The sequence below is a fragment of the Cervus elaphus genome, chromosome 7 (genome assembly GCF_910594005.1).
Source record: "Cervus elaphus chromosome 7, mCerEla1.1, whole genome shotgun sequence".
NCBI lineage: Eukaryota > Metazoa > Chordata > Mammalia > Artiodactyla > Cervidae > Cervus > Cervus elaphus.
In genome coordinates, this window is record NC_057821.1 from 48,584,023 (window position 1) to 48,604,802 (window position 20,780).

At 51.1% G+C, this 20,780-nt stretch overlaps 1 protein-coding gene and 1 long non-coding RNA gene across 2 annotated transcripts in view; one reads left to right on the plus strand and one right to left on the minus strand.

Moving 5' to 3' along the window:
* The window catches only part of LY86 (lymphocyte antigen 86), a 39,998-nt gene extending 22,937 nt beyond the window's left edge, over positions 1–17,061 (minus strand). The window contains exon 1 of the mRNA XM_043908607.1: positions 16,866–17,061. Coding sequence (XP_043764542.1) covers positions 16,866–17,052 — 187 coding nt within the window. The 5' untranslated portion in view covers positions 17,053–17,061. The remainder of the gene's footprint in view (positions 1–16,865) is intronic.
* A 3,000-nt stretch (positions 17,062–20,061) lies between these two features.
* LOC122697632 overlaps positions 20,062–20,780 on the plus strand; it is a 43,092-nt gene continuing 42,373 nt past the window's right edge. The window contains exon 1 of the long non-coding RNA XR_006342124.1: positions 20,062–20,115. This is a non-coding gene — a long non-coding RNA (uncharacterized LOC122697632). The remainder of the gene's footprint in view (positions 20,116–20,780) is intronic.

The window sequence follows — 20,780 nt, forward strand, 5'->3', positions numbered from 1 at the left end:
TGTATCTCAGGAGCTTTTTTCCGAAGTGTGGATATCTCACAGCCTAGCTACACACCTGTCCTTCACGTGGAAGGACATCAGTCCAGTTTGGGGCCATCACAAACAAAGCTGTCATGATCCTTCACACACAGGTTTTTGTGTGAACATAGTCTTCATTTCTCTGGGATACATACCCAGGACTGAGGTTCCTAGGTTCTATGGTAAGCGTATGTCTGGTTTTTACAAAAAACAGCCTGTTTCCCAGAGTGTGCATTTTACATTCCCTCCCAGTACGGTAGGCAGGTTCTCTTGGGAGAAGCTTGTTCCCTGGGAGAAATCAGGAGAGGGGCTTATGGTCACTACGGGATCAACAACTTCTATGCCCACTCAACCTTCCAGGTTCAAGCAAAATGCCCTCCATGACATGAGATGAATGTCCCTAGGAAGAGCAAATCCTGGAAGCCATGAGTTGGGCGTGCAGCAGCGGATCATTGCTGTCAATGGGTGTCGGGGGAGGGTGACTTGAGTGGCCAGCCGCGATGGGGGTTTCCTTTCTCAGCCTCCCCTGCTTCCTTCCCATCGTGGTCTTCAAGACCCCCAAGGTGGCTTTGGCCACACTCTGTCACACGGAAGCCAGCAGAATTCTTAAGACTCATTTCCCCTGTGCTTCTAGTATGAGATCAATTTATTAAACATTTCTTCTCCCTCGAGTGCTGCTCTCCCCACACTTGGTAATAAATTGTCCACTGCTGCCTCCAAGCCCCCATCGGAGCCACACGACGAAACATCAATTTACACTTTTCCTAGGAAGCAAGACTACTGATGGAGCTGATGGTCTATCTCAGTCTGTCGGGCTGCCATAACAAAATACCACAGACTGAGTGGCTGAAATGGCAAACAAATGCTTACTTCTCAAGGTTCTGGGGGCTGGGAGTCCAAGGTCAGGATGCTGGCTGATTCGGGGCCTGGTGGGAGCCCTCTTCCAGGCTTGCAGGCTTCTCTATGTGTCCCCACCCAGCAGAGACAGAGAGAGCATCCACTCTGGTCTCTTCCTCTTGGAAGGACACTAATCCCATCATGGGTCCCCACCCTCCTGACCTCATCTAACCCGAATTACCTCCAAATGCCATCACCTTATGGGCTTCCTCAGGAGCACAGTGGTAAAGAACCCATCTGCCAATGCAGAAGACATGGTGGGGAAGATCCTCTGGAGGAGGAAATGGCAACCCACTCCAGCACTATTGCCTGGGAAAATCCCGTGGTCAGACGAGCCCGGCGGGCTACAGTCCATGGGGTTGCAGAGGGTCAGACACGACTGAGAACACACACGCACACACACACCATCACATCGGGGTTTAGAGCCTCAGCATATGAATTCTGAGGAGACACATTCAGTACATAACACGGGTAAAGACCCTCCTCTTCATGGTTAGGATTCAGACAAGGGGACAGAGTGACTCTGTTTCTGAGTCCGACCACCCTGATTTAGAATGAGTGTGAGTGCCCCACGAAGGCCTTGGAACAAGGAGGGACCTGTTCCAGGGGGCCCACAGACTCATTCTTTATCTGAGAATTAGAGGCACAGTGTCTCCAGGACACGCAGTTGACTCTTCCTAGAGAGACCACGGAGCTTTCCTGAGAAGGTGTCTGTTGTTGTTCCGTTGATCATTCATGTCCTACTCTCTGTGACCCCATGGACTGCAGCAGGCCAGGCTTCCCTGTCCTTCACTATCTCCCTGAGTTTGCTCAGATTCATGCCCATTGAGTCAGTGATGCCATCTAACCATCTCATCCTCTGTCACCCCCTTCTCCTCCTGCCTTCAATTTTCCCCAGCATCAGGGTCTTTTCTAAGGAGTCAGTTTTTCCCATCAGGTGGCCAAAGTATTAGAGTTTCAACTTCAGCATCAGTTCTTCCAATGAATATTCAGGGTTGATTTCCCTTAGGATTGGTTGGTTTGACCTCCTTGCTGCCCAAGGGACTCTCAAGAGTCTTCTCCTGACAAGGTGGAGAGGTTCCCTAACATGAGTTTCTACCAGGATGTTTTGTACTGATCAGGGAAGCAAAACTCCTCATTCCCAGAACGAGCTCACCACTTTTCCCCCCTGCATCGCTCACATTATGCAATGAAGCCAGACGGAGTCTGCTGGACATTCCAACTCTGCAAAAGAGCTCTCCCTGATGGGAAAGAGGGAGAAGTCTCTCGTCTACGTGGCGTGGACCACCCAGGAGTAGGATCTCGTGGCATGAATGACACAGGTCTGCAAGCAGTCACTGCCAGATGCCAGAGCAGAGAAGAACCAGCTGCCTCTGCCAGCAAAATAAATTCCCAATTGAGAAGAGCAATCATTTCTCTGCTTCCTGAATCAACACAATCCTATTATATTTTCCTCCTGTTTAGAGGATTAAAAATACTTTTGCTAAAACTATAAAAAGAATTCTGTTGGAAGATGGCAAGCTGAAATGAAAAATAAGATGGGAAAGCTGACTTCAGGTTGATAAACGAGAGCCGTGTGCCTGCTGAATAACCACAGCCTCCTCACGCCCGCCGACCTGCACACGAGTTCAGGGCAGCCCGTGAGCCGATCAGAGCAAAGTTTCAAGCAGGCCTGACTCAACACCTTACCCGTCTCCTTCACGCCATCGCTGGAACCATTTGGATATCGTTCAGCCTTTCCTTGCCATCTGCTCGTGTGTTTTCAGAACATAGCATTTAAAAACCGTTACTGTATGGAAACATTACCAGACAAAACTGGTGAAACTAGAGAAATGCTGCCACATACCTTTGCCCAGGCTTAAGCCTCAGAGAAATGGAAAGAAAAGTCCTGGGCTGGGAAGCTTTTTTCTGAGATCAGGAGACATAAATAATAGATGCTCACAACAGTTTGTAATTGTGAAAAATTGAAAGCAACCCAAATATCTATTAGAAGGAGAATGTATATAATTGTAGTCTATGCACAAATGATATGTTCTACAGCTGTGAAAGTGAATTCACCAAAGCTACACATACTAGCTATCTCTTGGAATAATGCAATACATTGATTTCAAAATACACTGTTAATTCAACTGTCACTAATTCCATACATTTTAGGTTAGATGTTTCTATGTTGTCATATTGCATGCCTACAAAACTATTTTGCATCCCCTTTCCAGATGTTGTGTTTGCTATGCTAGTGACAGCCTTCAGCACCACGTTGAATATAAGTTGTGAGGGTGGGCACTCTCATTTGCCCGATTCTTGGTTTTAAAGAGAATGCTTCCAACGTTTCACCATTCAATGTGATGCTCACTGTAGAACAGTATTTTAGGTACATTTCTTTAAAGAGCAGGGAGCTGATTTTCAAAATCCAAGCTGGCAGATCCTCAAAAAATTAAAAATAGAACTACCATATGATTTAGCAATTCTACTTCTGGGAGTACATCCAAAGGAAACACAAACGCTAACTTGGAAAAGAGATCTGTACCACCATGTTCATAGCAGCATCACTTACAATAGTCCAGACGTGGAAATGTCTTAAATGTCCACTGGTGGATGAGGGATAAACAAGTGTGATTATATATATATATATATATATATATACACACACACACACACATATATATATATAAAATGTTACTCAGCCATTAAAAACTGTGAGATAATAATGTTTGTTGTTTTAAGCTGCTAAATTTTAGGGTGATTTATTATGCAACAATAGGAAACAAATGCATTCCTATTTCAAATTAGATATCTTTATCATCCTTACATTCATTGCATATTTAAATTTATCAATTCTTTTGTCCCAGTCCATCTTGCAATTCAGAACTTATTTCTGGGATCATTTTACTTCTTTCTGAAGTGTCCCTTAGAAAGTTTCATTACTGAGAGTCTTTTAGTGGCAAACTCTAGATTTTGTTTGTCCAAAAAAGTCTTTAATTCCCTTGTCTTGGCATGGTAGTTACCTAAATATATAAGTCAAGGTTGATTGCTCTTTTCTCTTCTGAGTATACTGATGTTGCTATATTAAAATCTGCTATCATTCTAAATAAAATTTCTTGCTATGTGATTTTTCTTGCTCCTTACACCAGTTATCTTTTTCCTTCGTCAACACGTGGTTTTATTCCAGTGGGTCTAGTTGTGGTATTCCCACATGGAAGTTGTGTGCAGTGAATTTGGTGGTTGAGGTCTTTCATTCATTCTAGAAAATTCCAGTATTTTTTTTCAGAAATTGCCTTTTTCCTATTTTTCTATTTTGTTTTGTAGCTGAAGCCTGTATCTCTTTATTTCTCTGTGATACAGTTTGAATAACATATCCAGCCCTTTTATCCAGTTCGTTAGTTCTAAGTTAGTGACACACGGATCCTTGTTGCGACAGGCAGGATTCTCTTTTTTTTTCAGTTGCGGCAGGCAACTCACAATTGTGGCATTCAGGATTTAGTTCCCTGACCAGGGACTGAATCTGCCCTGGGAGCACAGAATCTTAGCCACTGGATCACCAGGGAACTCCCCCTCTCTAAGCTATTTTAAAATCTGTGTTCTAACCTAGCCATGAGACTTTTTTTTCAACAACTAAATATTTTAAGGGCTTCAAACAGAAGAATCAAACAGATTCTTTTTCAAATCTTTCAGATTTTTTTTTTTGGACATTCTATTTTTTCCTTTCTCGTGTTTCAGATTCTCTCTTTCACTTCTTTAAACAAATTACATGTTCTCTATTTTATATTCTGTATCTTACATTTTCCAAATCTAATATACTTAGAGGTAGAATTCTGCATTTTGTTTTTCTGCTGACTTTCCCTTATGGTGGTTTATTTCCTTGTGGCTTTAAATTTTGGGTTGTAAGCTGAATCTTCAGAAATCGTGTGAAAGCTGAATTGAGAGTATGTGTTCCTCTGGGGAAAACTGACATTTTCTTCTGCCAACATGTCTCAGGTATTCCCAGGTAAGGCCCACTTGAATGTAATTTCTAGGCTTGGGAGTTCCTGGATCATGAAGGGACTATACACTTGAGCCTCAAAACTGTGTTGATATCAGGTCTGGAGCTCCTGGTTCTCAGGGAAGAGTTATTTCCTCCAGAGGCCACGCAGAGTCAGATGAGTTTCTTTGTTTCTCATCCACTGTTTGTTGGGGCTATCGCTCTTGGCAGGTCCTGGCTTCACGATGGGCTCAATTCCCATTTGGCACAGCACGGGCCATGGTTGCCAGACGCCTGCACAGCTGCTGAAGCCCCGCTCCGGCTCGTGGAGGCCGACATAGGGCCTGAGCGCAGACACAACCTCAGAGCCCTCTTTCTACTCTGCTTTTGTGTTTTCTTTCCGTTTTGGCTCCCAGAGAGCTCCCGTTCTTTCAGGCAAGCTCAGCTATGTGTATAAAAAGATTTGTGTCATTTTACCCACAGATTTTATAGCAAGACAGTTTTCCATCATGTGGAGACCGCAGTGTGCCCATTCCAAGATGCGCTGGTCACTTTTTATGGGCTGTCTTGGTCTCTTTCACCTGTGTCCTGTTTATGGAGGCTTCTGTGGATAGGAGAGACTTCAGTGCACAAGGACACTGCGGCAGGGCGTTTATTCTCTCCAAAGTCCTCCTGACAATTCCTACGGCTCTGCCTGAGGGCCTTCTCTGGCTGTGGGGGTGAGCTTGTTCTGTACACAGTCAAGCCGGATGAGCTGGGGAAACAACGTACCCAGGAACCACCATGGCACACAGAAGTCGCCAGACCAGCACTCCAGTTTCTCCTCCCTGCGGATCTGACCACCCCAAGGCAGGTCTCCCGGGTCTCCCAGGAGCCCAGAAGGACTGGGCTTCAGCTGCCCACAGGGGTGACCCAGATCGGCCTCCTTGTCTTCCCTGACTCACTTCTTCACTCTCTTCCGGTTCTTCCCAGAATCGTTTCTTGAATACATTTGCACTTGATTCCTTGTGTCACTGGTCATTTCTTAGGAAACCCTATAACTTAAACCTACTCCTCTAAGTTGTAACGACTATTGATGACACACATGGTGCTAAATGTTGTGGACTCAAAGATAAAAGCAAAGAAATGGTTTTATCTTCAGAGTCGTTCATATTCAGACCTCCTGCTTTCTTGCCGGTTTTTTTTTTTTTTTTTAAATAGAAATATACATTTTAGTGACGACTGTAGGTAGCAAGAAACAGTTCAACAGATTTGGGTCAAAATCTAGCTAGCAAGGTCGGGTGTCGGGATGCTGACAGAAATAGCATGACCTGACATGCTTGAACACTTGATTCTTGGGCTAGCAAGAACACTCCAAATTGAGGAAGTCAATTCCTTACCTTAGGGGCTTTTCACTCGTGGTAAAGGATCTGCCTGCCAACGCAGGAGATGCAAGAAACACGGGTTTAATCCCTGGGTTGGGAAGATCCCCTAGAGGAGGAAATGACAACCCACTTCCATATTCTTGCCTGGGAAATCCCACAGACAGATGAGCCTGGCGGGCTTCAGTCCACAGGCTCACGAAAGAGTCGGACATGCCTGAGCACACACACATACAGCTAACTTACATATTTATAATACTTGGGGATTCAGGTGGAGGTCTTACTTTGATACAGAGCATAGTGATGGTAAAACTGAACAGTAAGATTTTTTTTTTCCCCCAGATATTCTACATCCAGGAAGGGAAGCCCTTCAGGACTAGGTGTCAAAAAAGAAAAAATAAAAAGGCGTGACCAGACCAACATCTCCTCTCTCCACAGCAGAGGCTGTAAGTTGCTACGGCCTGATTTACTCCTAGCTTTCAGAAGTGTTTCGTTGCCCTTCACAACGTTAAAGAACTCTTAGGTTGGTTGCCATGTTCACAAATCAGGAGGCTGAGCTTCTAGATTAGGAGCTTTTCTTTCAAAAAAGTAGAAGGTTGGATGTCTTAGGTCTCCAATCAAATAGAGCGGAACAGCAGTTTCCTCCTTGAGATGAGATGAGCTCTAGTCCTTGTAACTTTTACTGTATGTTACAACTGACCCCCTTCCTTCACAACTTGCCTTTTCCATGAAGGCATCTGAGCATCTGACTTGGGCTCTGGAGCGGGTGAGAGGTAGGGAGATGACGGGTCTGGAAGGCAGGGAACAGGGGTCTCCGCTCTCTGGCTTCTCCTGTCAGTGCCTTCCTGAAGGTCCGCTCCCCCAGGAAGGCGGTGTCCCTGAGACCCTGGGAGCCGGCAGCCTTTGCATAGGTGCCTCCTGCTCCTCATTTTGGTGACTGGCTCTAAAACCTCAGACACGACTGGACACAATACTTGCTGTTCAACCGCTGCTTCAAATAAACCAAGAGCCATTGGCAATGCTCTGTTCTCCTTGGGGACTTTTTTCTGAAATGTGCATGTTCACTGACAGAAGTTCATTTAGTTAAAACCGAAGCTAAGTGTGAGGCAGAAAAGCTGTGCACCCCGGAAGAGGATCTTCCCGCCCACTCCCCATCCGGCTTGGATTTCAGCAGCGCCGTGCTGGTCAGGCTGGAATTTGGATGCCAGAGAACCAGGGCTCCAGTGCTGTGCTTCCAGAATAGCACCATCCAGGATCTAGACCCGAGCCTGCAGATCCCCGGGGAGGCTGGGGGACTTGGGCGTTTTCCTTGATGGCAGAAGCTGGCTGCTCTCAGCAAGCTTTCCTACACATGGAGAAGGGACCGGAGGAAGCCGGCTGCCGGCATCCAGCGGTGGGGCTTCAGGGGTCCGAGTCACCTGTCCTGCTTCCATCAGGTGTCCTCCATGATGGTCATGTTTCCTAAGCGCTGCTAGAACCCTCCACGGCCTCATCCACAGAAGGCAGCTTTCCTCCGAAACAACGTTGCCCTCACTGTTGTGTGAAACCCTGTCACTTCTATGTACAGTTGGCGGTGACAGAAGCTTTATGGAGCTAAATGGTCCTCTCAGTACTGTAAATGAGCCCCCTTAGGTCTTGCAGACACAGAGGCTCTTGTTTTGCCCAGGCCTGGCAGGAAGGGATGTGGGCACATCGCTTTCAGAGGAGGCCCGCCTAGAATGAGGATCCTTTGCACGTTGGGGGTGTGAGGAGGAAGGAGAGGGTCTGGTCGCAGTGTAGGTGGCACCCTTGATCTGAGATCGGGGGGGTTCACACCGTGGGGTCCACACAGGAGGCAGGGCTGCCCCGGGGGTCCAGGGACGGCGCTGCGGCCACGCAGCTCTGTGGCTTGTGGTCGGGACACGCTGCTTCCCTGGCTCCGAGTTTCCTCTTCTGGACGAGGAGGCGTTTGGAATGAAGCCCCGGGGTTCTGTCTGGCCAGAACAGTTCCCAGTTCTGAAGAGGTCCGCTGTCTGCCCCGTGCTTGCGGGAGGTGCGGGGGTGGGGGTGAAAGGATGCTGACCCCTCCCCACATGCCTGCAGAGCACCAGGCTTGTGGAGAAATAGGTCGTCATGGGACAGACCCTGGCTGCTGGGCTCCTCTCAAGGCCGAGTAACATGCAGGACCACAATAGACGGCCACAAGGCCCCCGTCAGGGACGGATGCCTCAGTCCCACAGAGCGTGAGGCCGACCCCGGCAGCTGCTCCAGGAACCCCGCCCAGGCTACAGAGTGCCTCCTTCCACTCTGCCTCCAGCTGCACAGCCTCTACAGACCGCGGGCGGGGAGACCAAGTCCTCTAGCTGGCCTTGGAGCTGGAAGCAGAGTGCGGGCCAATGCGGGGGTGGGGGGCTGTAATGCCCTCTCTGGCCGGGAGGGGGCGGGTGGGAGGGGGCCACCAGGGACTTGCTCCCTTTTGCGGACTGGGGTGACACCAGGCAGTTTCTGGGACCAGGAAGAAAGGCAGTGCCCACCGTGTGGGGCTCCTGAAGATGTCCTCTCTGGGGATTCTGTCTTTCAGAGTCACTTCGCCGGCCTGTCTGGGTGAGGCAGCCTGAGCAAGATGAGAAGGAAGTTGCGTCACATCACAAACACTGGATGAGTATGAAGCCTTGTTCTTAGTTCTTTGGGGATCCAGAATGTTTCCACCAGTTTGGATAGGCTAGAGAGAACCAGAGATTTGTTTCTATCTTTGTAAGGAGGTAGGAGTGAAGACAAAGCATCATGAATAAACCAGGAAAAAAATATATATGTGTGTATATATATATAATATGTGTATAAATATATATATGAACACAAGGGCTTGGAAAAAATTAGAACAGAAGGATTGATCAGCTCAAATGGTCTTATATAAAAACTGGATTGAAAGCTGGACGAAAGTCAAACCAGAACCAGCAAACACACAGAATATACAAGTGAAAAGATAACCCAGTGCTGTTCTAAGAGAATAAGTTTGCTAAATATGGTAAAGGTGAGCCTCAGCTGTGCAGGAGATAATGGCTTCTAAATGGCTTCTAAATGATCCCCTCATTGTATCTCTGACATTAGAGTGGTGGGTGTATGTTTCTAGCAATGCTGACAGGCCAGGTTAATGCATAATGATGCTAGGATGGCTTCACAATGACCCAGAGAAACATGCATCAATGGCTGAAAAAGCAGGACACAGGGAACCCTGAGACAGGAAGGGGCTGAAAAGGTCTTCAGGATGTAATAGGTCAAGTTCAAGTTCAGAGACGTCAACTTGCTGGCTAGCCACCAGGCCCAGGATCAACTGATTGGTAATTCAAAACCTATGTCCTGGCTGGTCTGAATGATAGGCTTTATGTTTGGTCTAGAACATACCCTAGGAAAATATTGACCTAGGTATTGCTGTAATTGGGCTTCCCTCGTGGCTCAGATGGTAAAGAATCTACCTGCAATGAGGGAGACCTGGGTTCGATCCCTGGGTCGGGTCCCTGGAGAAGGGATTGGTTACCCACTCCAATATTCATGCCTGGGGAATTCCATGGATGGGGAGCCTGGCGGGCTTACAGTCCATGGGGTCACAAAGAGTTGGACATAACTGAGTGACTAACACTTTCATACTTTCATTGCTCTAACTCCAAAAAAAGTAAGAATACAAGGAAGAATAAATATCAGTGTAGAGACGATTAAGTAAAATCCACAGTAGAGATGGTTGGGTGGCATCACGGACTCAAGAGACATGAGTCTGAGGAAGCTCCGGGAGATGGTGAAGGACAGGAAGCCCGGTGTGCTGCAGTCCGTGGGGCTGCAAAGAGTCGGACACGACTGAGCGACTAAAAAACAACCATATCTTGACACCAGTTTAAGAAAAGGGTCCTAGGAAGTGAACAGTCACTGTGATACCCTGTGCTTGCTTTGTCGGATTTTAAAGATTTTAAAGCATTTAAGGAAATCGGTTATATTTGTTTACCTGCTTAAGACAATTCTACTAGTAAGTTTGTGACCCATGGATGTATGCCTGTGATAAAACCAATTTTTTAAATTTATGAAGTTTTGATTTATTAATTATGCAAGTAGAGTTTAATTGTTTAAAGGGATATTTTTTATAGAACTTGATGGCAGTTTAGTCACTACAACTGTGTCGGACTCTTGTGACCTCAAGCACTGTGGCCTGCCAGGCTCCTCCATCCATGGAATTCTCCAAGCAAGAATACTGGAGTGTGTTGCCATTTCCTTCTTCAGGGGATCTTCCTGACTCAGGGATTGAACCCTCATCTTCTTCATTACAGGAGTCTTTATTGACTGAGCCACCAGGGAAACCCCTTAATAGAATATGAAGCACAAAATTGAACGCTAAACACACAGAAACGCCCCCAAATATGAAAGACCCCAGCTACAGGAAAGGATGCTAAGGGTGAACAGTTGAAGGGAGCCCTGATCGTTCTCTGGGTTTCTACTGGGGGCTGATGCAGCTCCCACCCGGCCAGAGGAGAGACGCCAGGCCTCACTCAAGGGAACCTCACTGTGGCTCCCGGCAGCCGGGTGAACCCCTCACTGGGAGCTTGAAAGCTTGGAAGCAGTGCCTTCTGGGCCCCGGATCTTTTTCTTCCTCCTCCAGGCCATTGGCTGGTTACCCCTCCCTTCTGTCCTGGAGGCAGAGAGGCTCTGTGGGGGATGCTGGTGCAGAATCTCAAGAAGGCATGGAGGCACCGCTTGGCCTTGTTGGGTTCCCCGCAAGGAGGCAGGTCCCTCACAAGGAGGCGGGTCCCACACAATGCCGGCTTGCCCTCTGCCTGCTGCTCGGGGATGCCTCCCGGGTTGCACCCAGATCCCAGGCAGACGGGTGAGTACCATAGCACTTGGTCCCTGGAGGACTGGAGAGTGCTCCCTGGAGGACCACAGAGGGCTCCCGAGATGCTCACTCGGCTACTCTACATCCTAGAGGGAAGTCCTGGAGCATCACAAGGCTTCCCAGAGAAGGAGCCAACACCCAGCCAGATGGCACACAGTTCCTGGGCAGGTGGCCCTTTTCCTTCAGTTAACCTCCTCTCCCGAACCGTTGTTTGGGGTTGAGGTTTGGAGGGGAGAACCCGCCCCCCACCTGTATACAAGTCTCTTACTTTTTCTGACCCCCCCATCTGCCTGCTTGATGTCAAGGCATGTTAACGGACAATACTAGGATCTACACTCACGGCTGTTGCCAGAAAACACAACTTAGATCTCTGCTCTCCAGCTCTTACCAAAAACCCCATTACAGCAGTAACAGCAGCATTGGCCACAACAGCATATGGGCAGGAGGAGTCCTGGACCACGCGCCACCCACTCCCATGGGCACCCAGCTTCTCCATGAGCAGCCCAGGCCTGCAGGTACCGCACTCAGAGATGCTCCCACTGCGGCCCTTTGCAAAGTCGCTCCCCGTGGTTTGATTTTGTAAATGGTCTAACGTTAGTTGCTCAGTTGTGTCCGACTCTTTGCGACCCCATGGACTGTAGCCCGCCAGGCTCCTCTGTCCATGGGATTTCCCAGGCAAGAATACTGGAGTGGGTTGCCATCCCATTCTCCTGGGGCTCTTCCTGACCCAGGGATCGAACCTGGGTCTCGCATATTGCAGGCAGATTCTTTACTGTCTGAGCCATCGGGGAAGTCCCAACTTCTGGGAAGCTTCCCCTTGGACCCAGCGAAACTGACTTTGGACTCTTGGCCTCCAAAACTCTCAGGATTTAAGAATCCTTTAAAGCCGCTCAGTGCAAAGTGGTACCTTGTTATCGCCACTGCAGGAAACTCACACACACTATTGACTATCACAGAGAGGAAGCAGGATTGCCCAGGGGCTGGAGTGAGGTTTGCGGGCTCCCGACCCCAAGCTCACCCCAAGGCTTCACGCGGCCTCCCCTGTTGTAAGTTTCCAGACCTCCCTGCCCCCACATGCTGGTTTCACTATTCCCCTCCCTGCTCTGTATCCCCCAGTCTCTAGTTCATCTTCCCATCACCTGCACTCTTTGATCCACCTCCGGTCTTTGTGTGACAGAAGCAGCAAATAACCGCACTGGTGGGCGTTTGGGCAGGTATGCCAGTGGCGGGGGGGGGATGCGGGGCGGGGCGCGGGCTGGGCTTCCTCTAGCCTTGGAAACGGTCTTAGGATTTAACAGAAGAAAGGCCCCCCCGACTGCTTTCATTCCCCCTTTTGCTTTCATAAAGACTGTCACCCTCTTCTCTGCAGCAGCACCACCATTTGGACAGAGCAGGACTTCTGCTTTTTCAGACACTTCTGCTCACTTCCTGGTCTAAGCCCAGCACCCACTAACTGCTTGTGAAGTTCCTTCTTTCACCTTGAGGATTTTTATATTGTTCAGAACAGTTTCTAGCCTACAATCTCCCCTTCCCACTGAGATCATAAAACGAACAGAGAAGGGGGAAAGGAAGCGCTAAACCCGCAAGACAGCGAATCCTTGATTGCTGATTCTTCCACATCTGGACAAATGCGATGTGAACACACCTGTACTGGGATCCTAGGAGCCCCTGTGCCCAAGGACATCTGAAGCCCAGGCCTGGACGCAGCATCACAGCACACGGTCTTTATGTGCCTCACTGGTGTGACGCCTTGAGAGGCTGTCCTGCAGTGAATGCAGTAGCCGAGGGGGGCATCTCCATCGGGGAGGGGGTGCAGCCATTCGGTCCCCCGCAGCTTGATGGCTGGCAAGACAGGAGGGAGACCCATCTCTGGAGGAGCTCTCAGGACACCACTTTCCTATCTGCTGACCCCGGCGTACACCAAAGTCTCCCTCTGACATTAAGGCTGTTGAAATGAGGCTAATTTAGGCTCCCAGCAATTCCTTCCTGGATTATTGATTTTTTTTTTTCCTTTTGCCACACCATGCATCATAGAGGATCTTAGTTCCCAGACCAGGGATTGAACCTATACCCTCTGCGTGGAGTCCTGTACCAACATCTCTGGAACTGACCGAACCCATAGCAGCTGCTGCCACGAGCCTCCGGCCAGTGGCCAGTTCCCTGACTCCATATTAGGTAACATTTCTACCCTGTTAGCATCCACCCTACAGCATCCTAACCCATCACCTAACGCCACCCTTCCAGTAGGAATTTTTTCTGTCTCGAGGCTATAAACATTGGCTACTAGCCCTTGAAAGGGTTGGCTCTCCCTGGAGCCAGCCCGCTGTTCTAACAGTGTCTCCCACTCTAATAAATTTTATTCTCCTTTCACCCTGCCTGGAGATTCTTTTCCAACCCCCGCACAGGCCATGGCATGTTGGTGATCATGCCACATATCTGTATCTGTCCTAGAAAGAGGCTTGTTACACGGTGTAGGTTTATGTGACGACGGAACCTGAGACGTTCAGAGTCTGCCGTCTGCGAGCCGGAGCCCCAGGAGGGCCGGTGGTGTGGCCTGAAGGCCTGAGACCCAGGGTGGGGGGGACGGCAGGTGGGAGACGGGCACCCCAGCCTCACTGTCGGGCAGAGAGTGAGTACTCCCTGCCCCCGCCTTTGTGCGGGCGTCAGGCCTCACTGGTCGGGAGCTGCCCGCCCGCACCGAGAGGACCATCTGCTTTACTCAGCCCACTGGTCCAGTGCGCATCTTCTCTGGAAACATCTCAGAGACACCCAGGACACGAAGTTTACCCAGCCATCTGGGCATCCGTGCCCTGGCCACACTGACACATAGAATCACTCATCACCCCTGGGCTCTGCCCACCCTGCCTACTGCATCGCTCACCCTCCCCCGCGTCCCAGCCCTTCCTCAGCCCCCGAGTCTATGCCTCCTCCCCAGCCTTCGCTCACGTGGTCCTCGGCCTAAACATTCCTTCCCGCTCCCATCCCTGCGCCATTTGCCTTCTGACAACATTCTAGACGCCAGGTGATTCAGAGTGGGCCTGGGATGAATGCATTTTAACTCCACAAATATTTACTTACTGCCCGTTCTGTGCCCTGGAGGCATCACTCTGCTACCTGGTGGCCTCAGAAAAGTTGCCTGACGTCACTCACCCTCTTTGTTGTTTCACTGCTCATGTCTGACACAAGGGCATGGCACCCCACTCCAGTATTCTAGGCTTCCCTGGTGGCTCAGACGGTAAAGAATCTGCCTGCAATGCGGGAGACCTGGGTTCGATCCCTGGGTTGGAGGATCCCCTGGAGGAGGGCATGGCAACCCACTCCAGGATTCTTGCCTGGAGAATCCCATGGACAGAGGAGCCTGGCGGGCTACAGTCATGGGGTGGCAAAGAGTCGGACATGATTGAAGTGACTTAGCATGCACTCTCAGTTTACACATCTGTAAGTAAAAATAATGCTTAGAAAGTACTTAGTGTGACGCCTGACACATATACCCTTCGTGAACACGAGATGCTGTAATCACTATTCTCATCATCCTACATGGTTGAACTCAAGCTTGAGGACAGGTTCCCTGGTGGCTTAGACTCAGCCTCACCCTCTGCAGCCATCACCACATCCCTGGTGCAGGACACCATCTCTAGTCCAGCCCTTCCCACTGGGCGTTTACCCTGACGCTTGGCTCCTCTTCCCGCCGCTCTTGGACCAGAGCTGCGTCTCCTCCGTTCCTTCCACTGTGTGCTTAGAGCAAGGCTATGGCCGTCACTCACTGACTCCACGGAGCAGCTGCCCCTTCAGAGGGAGGAGTTCTCCCCGGGTGGCAGCGACACGATCCGTTTCCCTGGAGCGTCTGCTCCTTGCAGTGGCAGGGGAGGTGGTTGCCAGGCTTGGACGCAGGCTGCAGGCTGGTCTGAGGGGTGGACCAGCCATGGCAACCATTTATGGGAGGGTGAACTGGAAAAACAAATCCTGAGCAGGGCATTCATCTCAAGTTTTGCTTCTCCTCTTGCCCTGAAAATGAACAAAGGCCAGCAGAACGCATCCCATCCCCAAGGGAAGAGCAAGAGGAAGGCGATGAACACATCCAACACCCAGCCCTTCCTTCTCATCTCCATTAAACAAAATTGGTGTGTATTTCAATCTTCAACGTTTCCTCTTTTCAAAAGAGTCAAGTCTGGACATCTGTGAGGCAGCTCCTTGGGCGGCAGTCGGAGGGCCCAGCTTCTGCTTGGTGTAACACTGACGCCCCCCTCAGCTTACTGTGGGGCTGACGTGGATACTCAAAGGGCATCTGCTCTCCACCACCTACAGTCTGAGCAGCATTTTCCCCCTTTCTACCGCCAAGATGTCATGTTTCACAAGGTCATGGCTTTGTGAGCCAGTCCCTCTCATCTTCATTCAACATGCAACCCTGAGACTGGGCTCATTTCTCCCCACTCAGGCCCCCTTTATGAGCCGAATGTGTGTATATGTGCCCAGACGCTCAGTCCTATCCGGTTCCTTGCAACCCTATGTACTGTAGCCTGCCAGGCTCCTCTGTCCATGGGATTTCCCAGGCAAGACTCCTGGAGTGGGTTACCACTTCCTCCTCCAGGGGATCTTCCTGAATGGGTGGGCCCTGATCCGATACGACTGATGTCCTCATGAGAAGGGACGCAGACACACGAGGAACATGCGGGCACAGAACAAAGAGCAGGTGAAGACAGGAGGAGGAGGAGGCCACCGGCAAGCCCGGGAGAAACGAGGCCTGCTGGCACCTTGGTCTTGCAAGACTTGCAGCCTCTACTGTGGAAGCCCCTCAGTCCGTGGGGTCCACGGCATTTTGATGGCCCCTGCGAACAACCATACCCTCCAAAGACTCGGTTCAGACCCTGACCACGGCGGCTCCCTGCAATCTGTTCGCTAGGCTGCAGTGTTGGTTGGTGTCTACACTTGCCCGGTGGGGAAGCAGCCGTGGCTCATTCCCTCTTATCATGTCCAGAGCTAGAGAGAACCGTGGCATCAGCAGCTGCTGGTGAGTGTTTGTTGAATGAATAAATGATGCAGCTGCTGTGAGAGGCACGCTGGCAGTGTCATCAGAAGGACAGGAATCTTCTCCTTTGTCGTAAATGATCTTTTCACTCAACTTGCAAACGATGTAACCTGGAGCGGTGCCCCAGGTGAGCAATCGGGGGAGGTCATGGAAGCTTCACCATGATGGCATCACCGACTCGATGGACGTGAGTTTGAGCAAGTTCTGGGAGTTGGTGGTGGACAGGGAAACCTGGCATGCTGCAGTCCATGGGGTCACAGAGTTGGACACGACTGAGCGACTGAACTGAAGTGATGGCACCTTCTCTTCCTGATCCTGAACTGGTGAGGTTTCACGACTTGGTAGACTCACAGGTCGGTCTGCTGTTTTGGGGGCTCTGAGGTTAGTGACGTTATGCATGGTAGCCCCCTAGGACCCTCTGTCCATGGAATTCTCCAGGCAAGAATACTGGAGTGGGTAGCCATCTCTCTTCCCTGACCCAGGGATCGAACCCAGGTCTTCCGCATTGCAGGCAGGTCTTCCTTTCCCTTCTGATCTAGAGAATCACTGTGCTTTTCCGGCCCTCTGGCCATGCTCTTCAGCTCTCTCCTGCCCAGACCGCGTCTCCTGCCCGGGGCTCCCCGCTTGGCACCTACCCATTCAGCCGCTATGTCCCTGCCCTCCCCCAACCCCCATAAAGCGCTCAAGCATCTCACACATGTGGGCCTTGCCTTTCGCGTAAACAGAACCCGAGGTTCAGAAAGCACTCACCGCAGCTCTGGTAGAGCACTTGCAGATTCCCGTTCCTGCAGGCTGTGTGCGTGGGCCAGGCCTCCCCGCCAGCTCTCTGGGGGGACAGCAGAGTCCAGATGAGGAGGGCGGCTGCGAACCCTTTCATGGCGCAGAGACCCTGTGTGTGACCAGCACGATAACAGGGCCCAATAACAGCGCCGTCCATGTGCTTCCTCCCCCCTCATCAAGGGGTGACATGATCAGTTTCACTTCTCCTATTTTATGCTCCTGGGGAACCACTGTGAGAAGCAACAGACAGTTGGTGGTGATTTAGTCTCTAAGTTGTGTTCAACTCATTGCGACCCCAGGGACTGTATGGCCCATCAGGCTCCTCTGTCTGTGGGATTCTCCAGGCAAGAATCCTGGAGTGGGTTGTCATTTCCTTCTTCAGGGGATACCCCCCACCCCAGGATCGAACCTTGGTCTCCTGCATTGCAGGCAGTGTCCAGATTCTTTACCGAGCCACTAGGGAAGCCGAAAGGCAGCTAGCAGTGGCCTTTGAATGCAGTTCCCTGAAACTTTGGAGCTTGAATCAATAGGAGAGGCTATTCTGGGTCTGGGGTGGGTGATGTTTGACTTTCTGTTCTCAAAGAGTGGGGGCAGCAAGTAACGCATGACCATTTGGCTGGGCCCCCAAACAACCCTCCTTGTAGCCCCGCCCTCCCCACAGCCTGCCCTTCCTTATAAGCGGCCCCTCTTTGCAGCCTTGCCCCCAGCACAGACCCACCCTCCCTAGAATCCCGCCCCCAGGTAGGGCAGTGAACTCAGGAGAGCGGAACCACAGGCCTCTACGTGTTTTCCATCAGCGGCATACTGTCCCAACGGGGCTCTGATGCGGGGTTATGGACCCGGGGTCTGGCTGGGGCCGGCCCGTGGCGTCTGGCCTTTGGGGCTGCAGAAGGACCTCTGAGGTCTGCAATGAGGCTCTTGCCCTGTCAGCTTCCGCTCCGGGATTCAGACTTCAGCTGGGGGAGCAGGGCTGTGCCCCGAGGGGCAGCTGCTGTGGCCTTTGGAGAGGAGATGCAGGCAAGAGCCCTGAGACGGGCACTGGGTTCTGTTTCTGGGCTCAGCTTGGTGGGAAGGGCGGGGAGGGGTGGAGAAGTCAGGGCTTCCCTAGGAAGCCTGGGGCCTGATGGTTGGGGTCAGCAGCAGGATTACTGATGTCACGGCCCGCTTCCTATTCAAAGCCAAGAGTCTCCCTCCCTGCGCCCATCCTCCGGCGTCCTGCATTGTGACAGCGAAGCTGCTCACCCCTGGTCCCCAGCCCAACCCCATCTCCTCCGTAGCTTAAGGAAACCAGAGTCAGGGCTGTTTTGGGGCCGGCAGATTTTAGAAGCCACAGCGAACACTATTTCCCCTGGGAGGAGAAGCATTTCTCTGAGCGCACTGGGTAAATTGACTGTTTCTGCTGATGGCTTAAATAGGAATTAAAGTAACTTCAAAACTTTTTTTTCTGCAGTAAGTGGAACTTAATTACCAGTGAAATAAGTTGACTTCACTGATGGATACTTTGGATTTCTTGGGAGAGGAAAGGGTGTGATCATCTGGGGACTGGTTCAATGATGTTGCTTTCCAACAGAGTTGCTCAAAGTCTTGGACCACAGCAACAACTTGCACCAAGAGCTTGTTAGAAATGCAAATTCTTCCGCTGCAGGCTGAGCGAGACCCGCTGAATCAGAAACTCCTGGGCGGGGCTGGCACTGTGTCTTAATAAGCCCATCAGTCAGGTCTGACACCCATTCAAATTGAAGAACCACTGGCTTTTTTGTGAAACCCAAGGGGAAATCTGAGCCCCAGAGGAGAGGTTAGTTAGTTCAGTCGCTCAGTCATGTCCGACTCTGCGACCCCATGGACTGCAGCACGCCAGGCCTCCCTGTCCATCACCAATTCCCGGAGCTTACTCAAACACATCTCCATTGATTCAGTGATGCCATCCAACCATCTCATGCTCTATCATCCCCTTTTCCTCCTGCCTTCAATCTTTCCCAGCATCAGGGTCTTTTCCAATGCGTCAGTTCTTTGCATCAGGTGGCTGAAGTATTGGAGTTTCAGCTTCAGCATCAGTCCTTCCAATGAATATTCAAGACTGATTTCCTTCAGGATGGACTGGATGGATCTCCTTGCAGTCCAAGGGACTCTCAAGAGTCTTCTCCAACACCACAGTTGAAAACCATCAATTCTTCAGTGCTCAGCTTTCTTTATGGTCCAACTCTTACATCCTTACATGACCACTGGAAAAACCATAGAGGAGAGGAGAGGGGGGTAAACTTCTGCGAGAAGAGACAAGGTTGCTCTGCAGGGTCTGAGTAGGCAGGAGGGTGGCGTGCTGTGAACAGAGTTGAGGAGGTGAGAGCTGGGGGCCCTGGGAGCCAGTGACTCCAGGACAGGGACATAGAGCCTTTCTCTAGGGACCTCTGAGGGCTCCTCGTTGAGAGGGCTCTGAACAGTCAGGGTAAAGAGCAGCTGAGGCCACGCTCCTCCACCCCTGGGAGCAGCCTCACCTACTGGGTGAAAGACCAGGGGAGCCGGGCAGGAGAGATGCCCCATGAGCAGCCCCAAGAGGGAGGCCAGCTCATCTGAGGACTGGGCTGCAGACTTGAGTAAGTCAAAGGACCTTGCCATGAAAAGAGTCATCATTCAGAGGCTGTTTTGGCATCTAGGGGCTTTCCAGGTGGCGCGGTGGTAGAGAATCGGCCTGCCAACGCGGGAAACGCAGGTTCAGTCCCTGGGTTGAGAAGATCCTCTGGAGAAGGAAATGGCAACCCACTCCAGTTGGTGATGCCATTCAAGCATCTCATCCTCTGTCCTTACGTGTATGTAACTATGTTACATGTATGTATTGTTATGTGCATGTAAATAGTTACCTGCATGTAAATAGTATGTGCATGTAAATAGTGACCGACTATACCACCAAGCCTTGGGGTTGACTTCCAGGCCCTGGACCACGCCCTGCTGAAGACCCCGAACTGTTCTGTCTAGTTCAGATTTCCCTTCTACTCTTTTAAATAACCCTCTTCCTCCCTGTCGCCCGCTGCTTTCTTTCCACAGAGGTTCACTTGGCGATGGTGGGGTTCTTTTCTTGCCAGGGAAGAGTGTTCTCATCAGGGTGGCTGTCAGTGTCCGCGCTCTTAAGAAAACTGATGTTTCAGGAGAGACTTTAAGGATGAGAGGGAGACGGAGGGCAGGAGTGCAACGACGGAAGTGGAGTGAGGGCGACGCCCCACAGAAGGTAAGGTGACTGCAGGTGAGCGGGTTCTGCTGCAGAGCGTGAGGGAAAGGAGAGAGAAGGGGTGGGGGGAAGAGAGCGAGGTGCGAGCTGCCGACAGGCCGCCGCTTCTGGGGAGCGAGCCCCGGGCGGCCGGCGGGGCGAGCCCAGGGCCGTCTCAGGACGGACTGGATGCTGGAGTTCTTGCTGCGGGGACTGGATTCTAAGGTGCTTCCTCACCACCCCGTGACCCTCACGGGTTCCCTAGAGACTTAAAACACTCCAGGAAGGCGTGTGTGCGCAGTGAGAACAGGACAGGGTTTCACGCTGGCCTCAGCTTATGTTCCCCAAAGCAGTACAGCGCCCTCGAGAAAGCGGATCAGCCTCGGGGCGCACACTGCCCTTCTGCGGTGCACGGATGGGGCTTCCGGCCGACTTAAGCCGTTAATATATTTCACGTGCCGACAGCGGGCCAGCAGCTCTGACGACACAGGACTCTGTCTCCCACGCCAGTGTGTCTCCACGGGCCACTGCATTCGACGGAGGCTGCTCTCCGGTATTCGTGATACTGGGCGATACTTCCCCCTCCTGGAGTGCTGCCGCTTCGCTCCCTCCTGCTGTGGGCTGACCCTCGTCTCTACCACCCTGCGGAGGGAGGGGACAGGCGTGATCTCTTCTCACTCTGACTT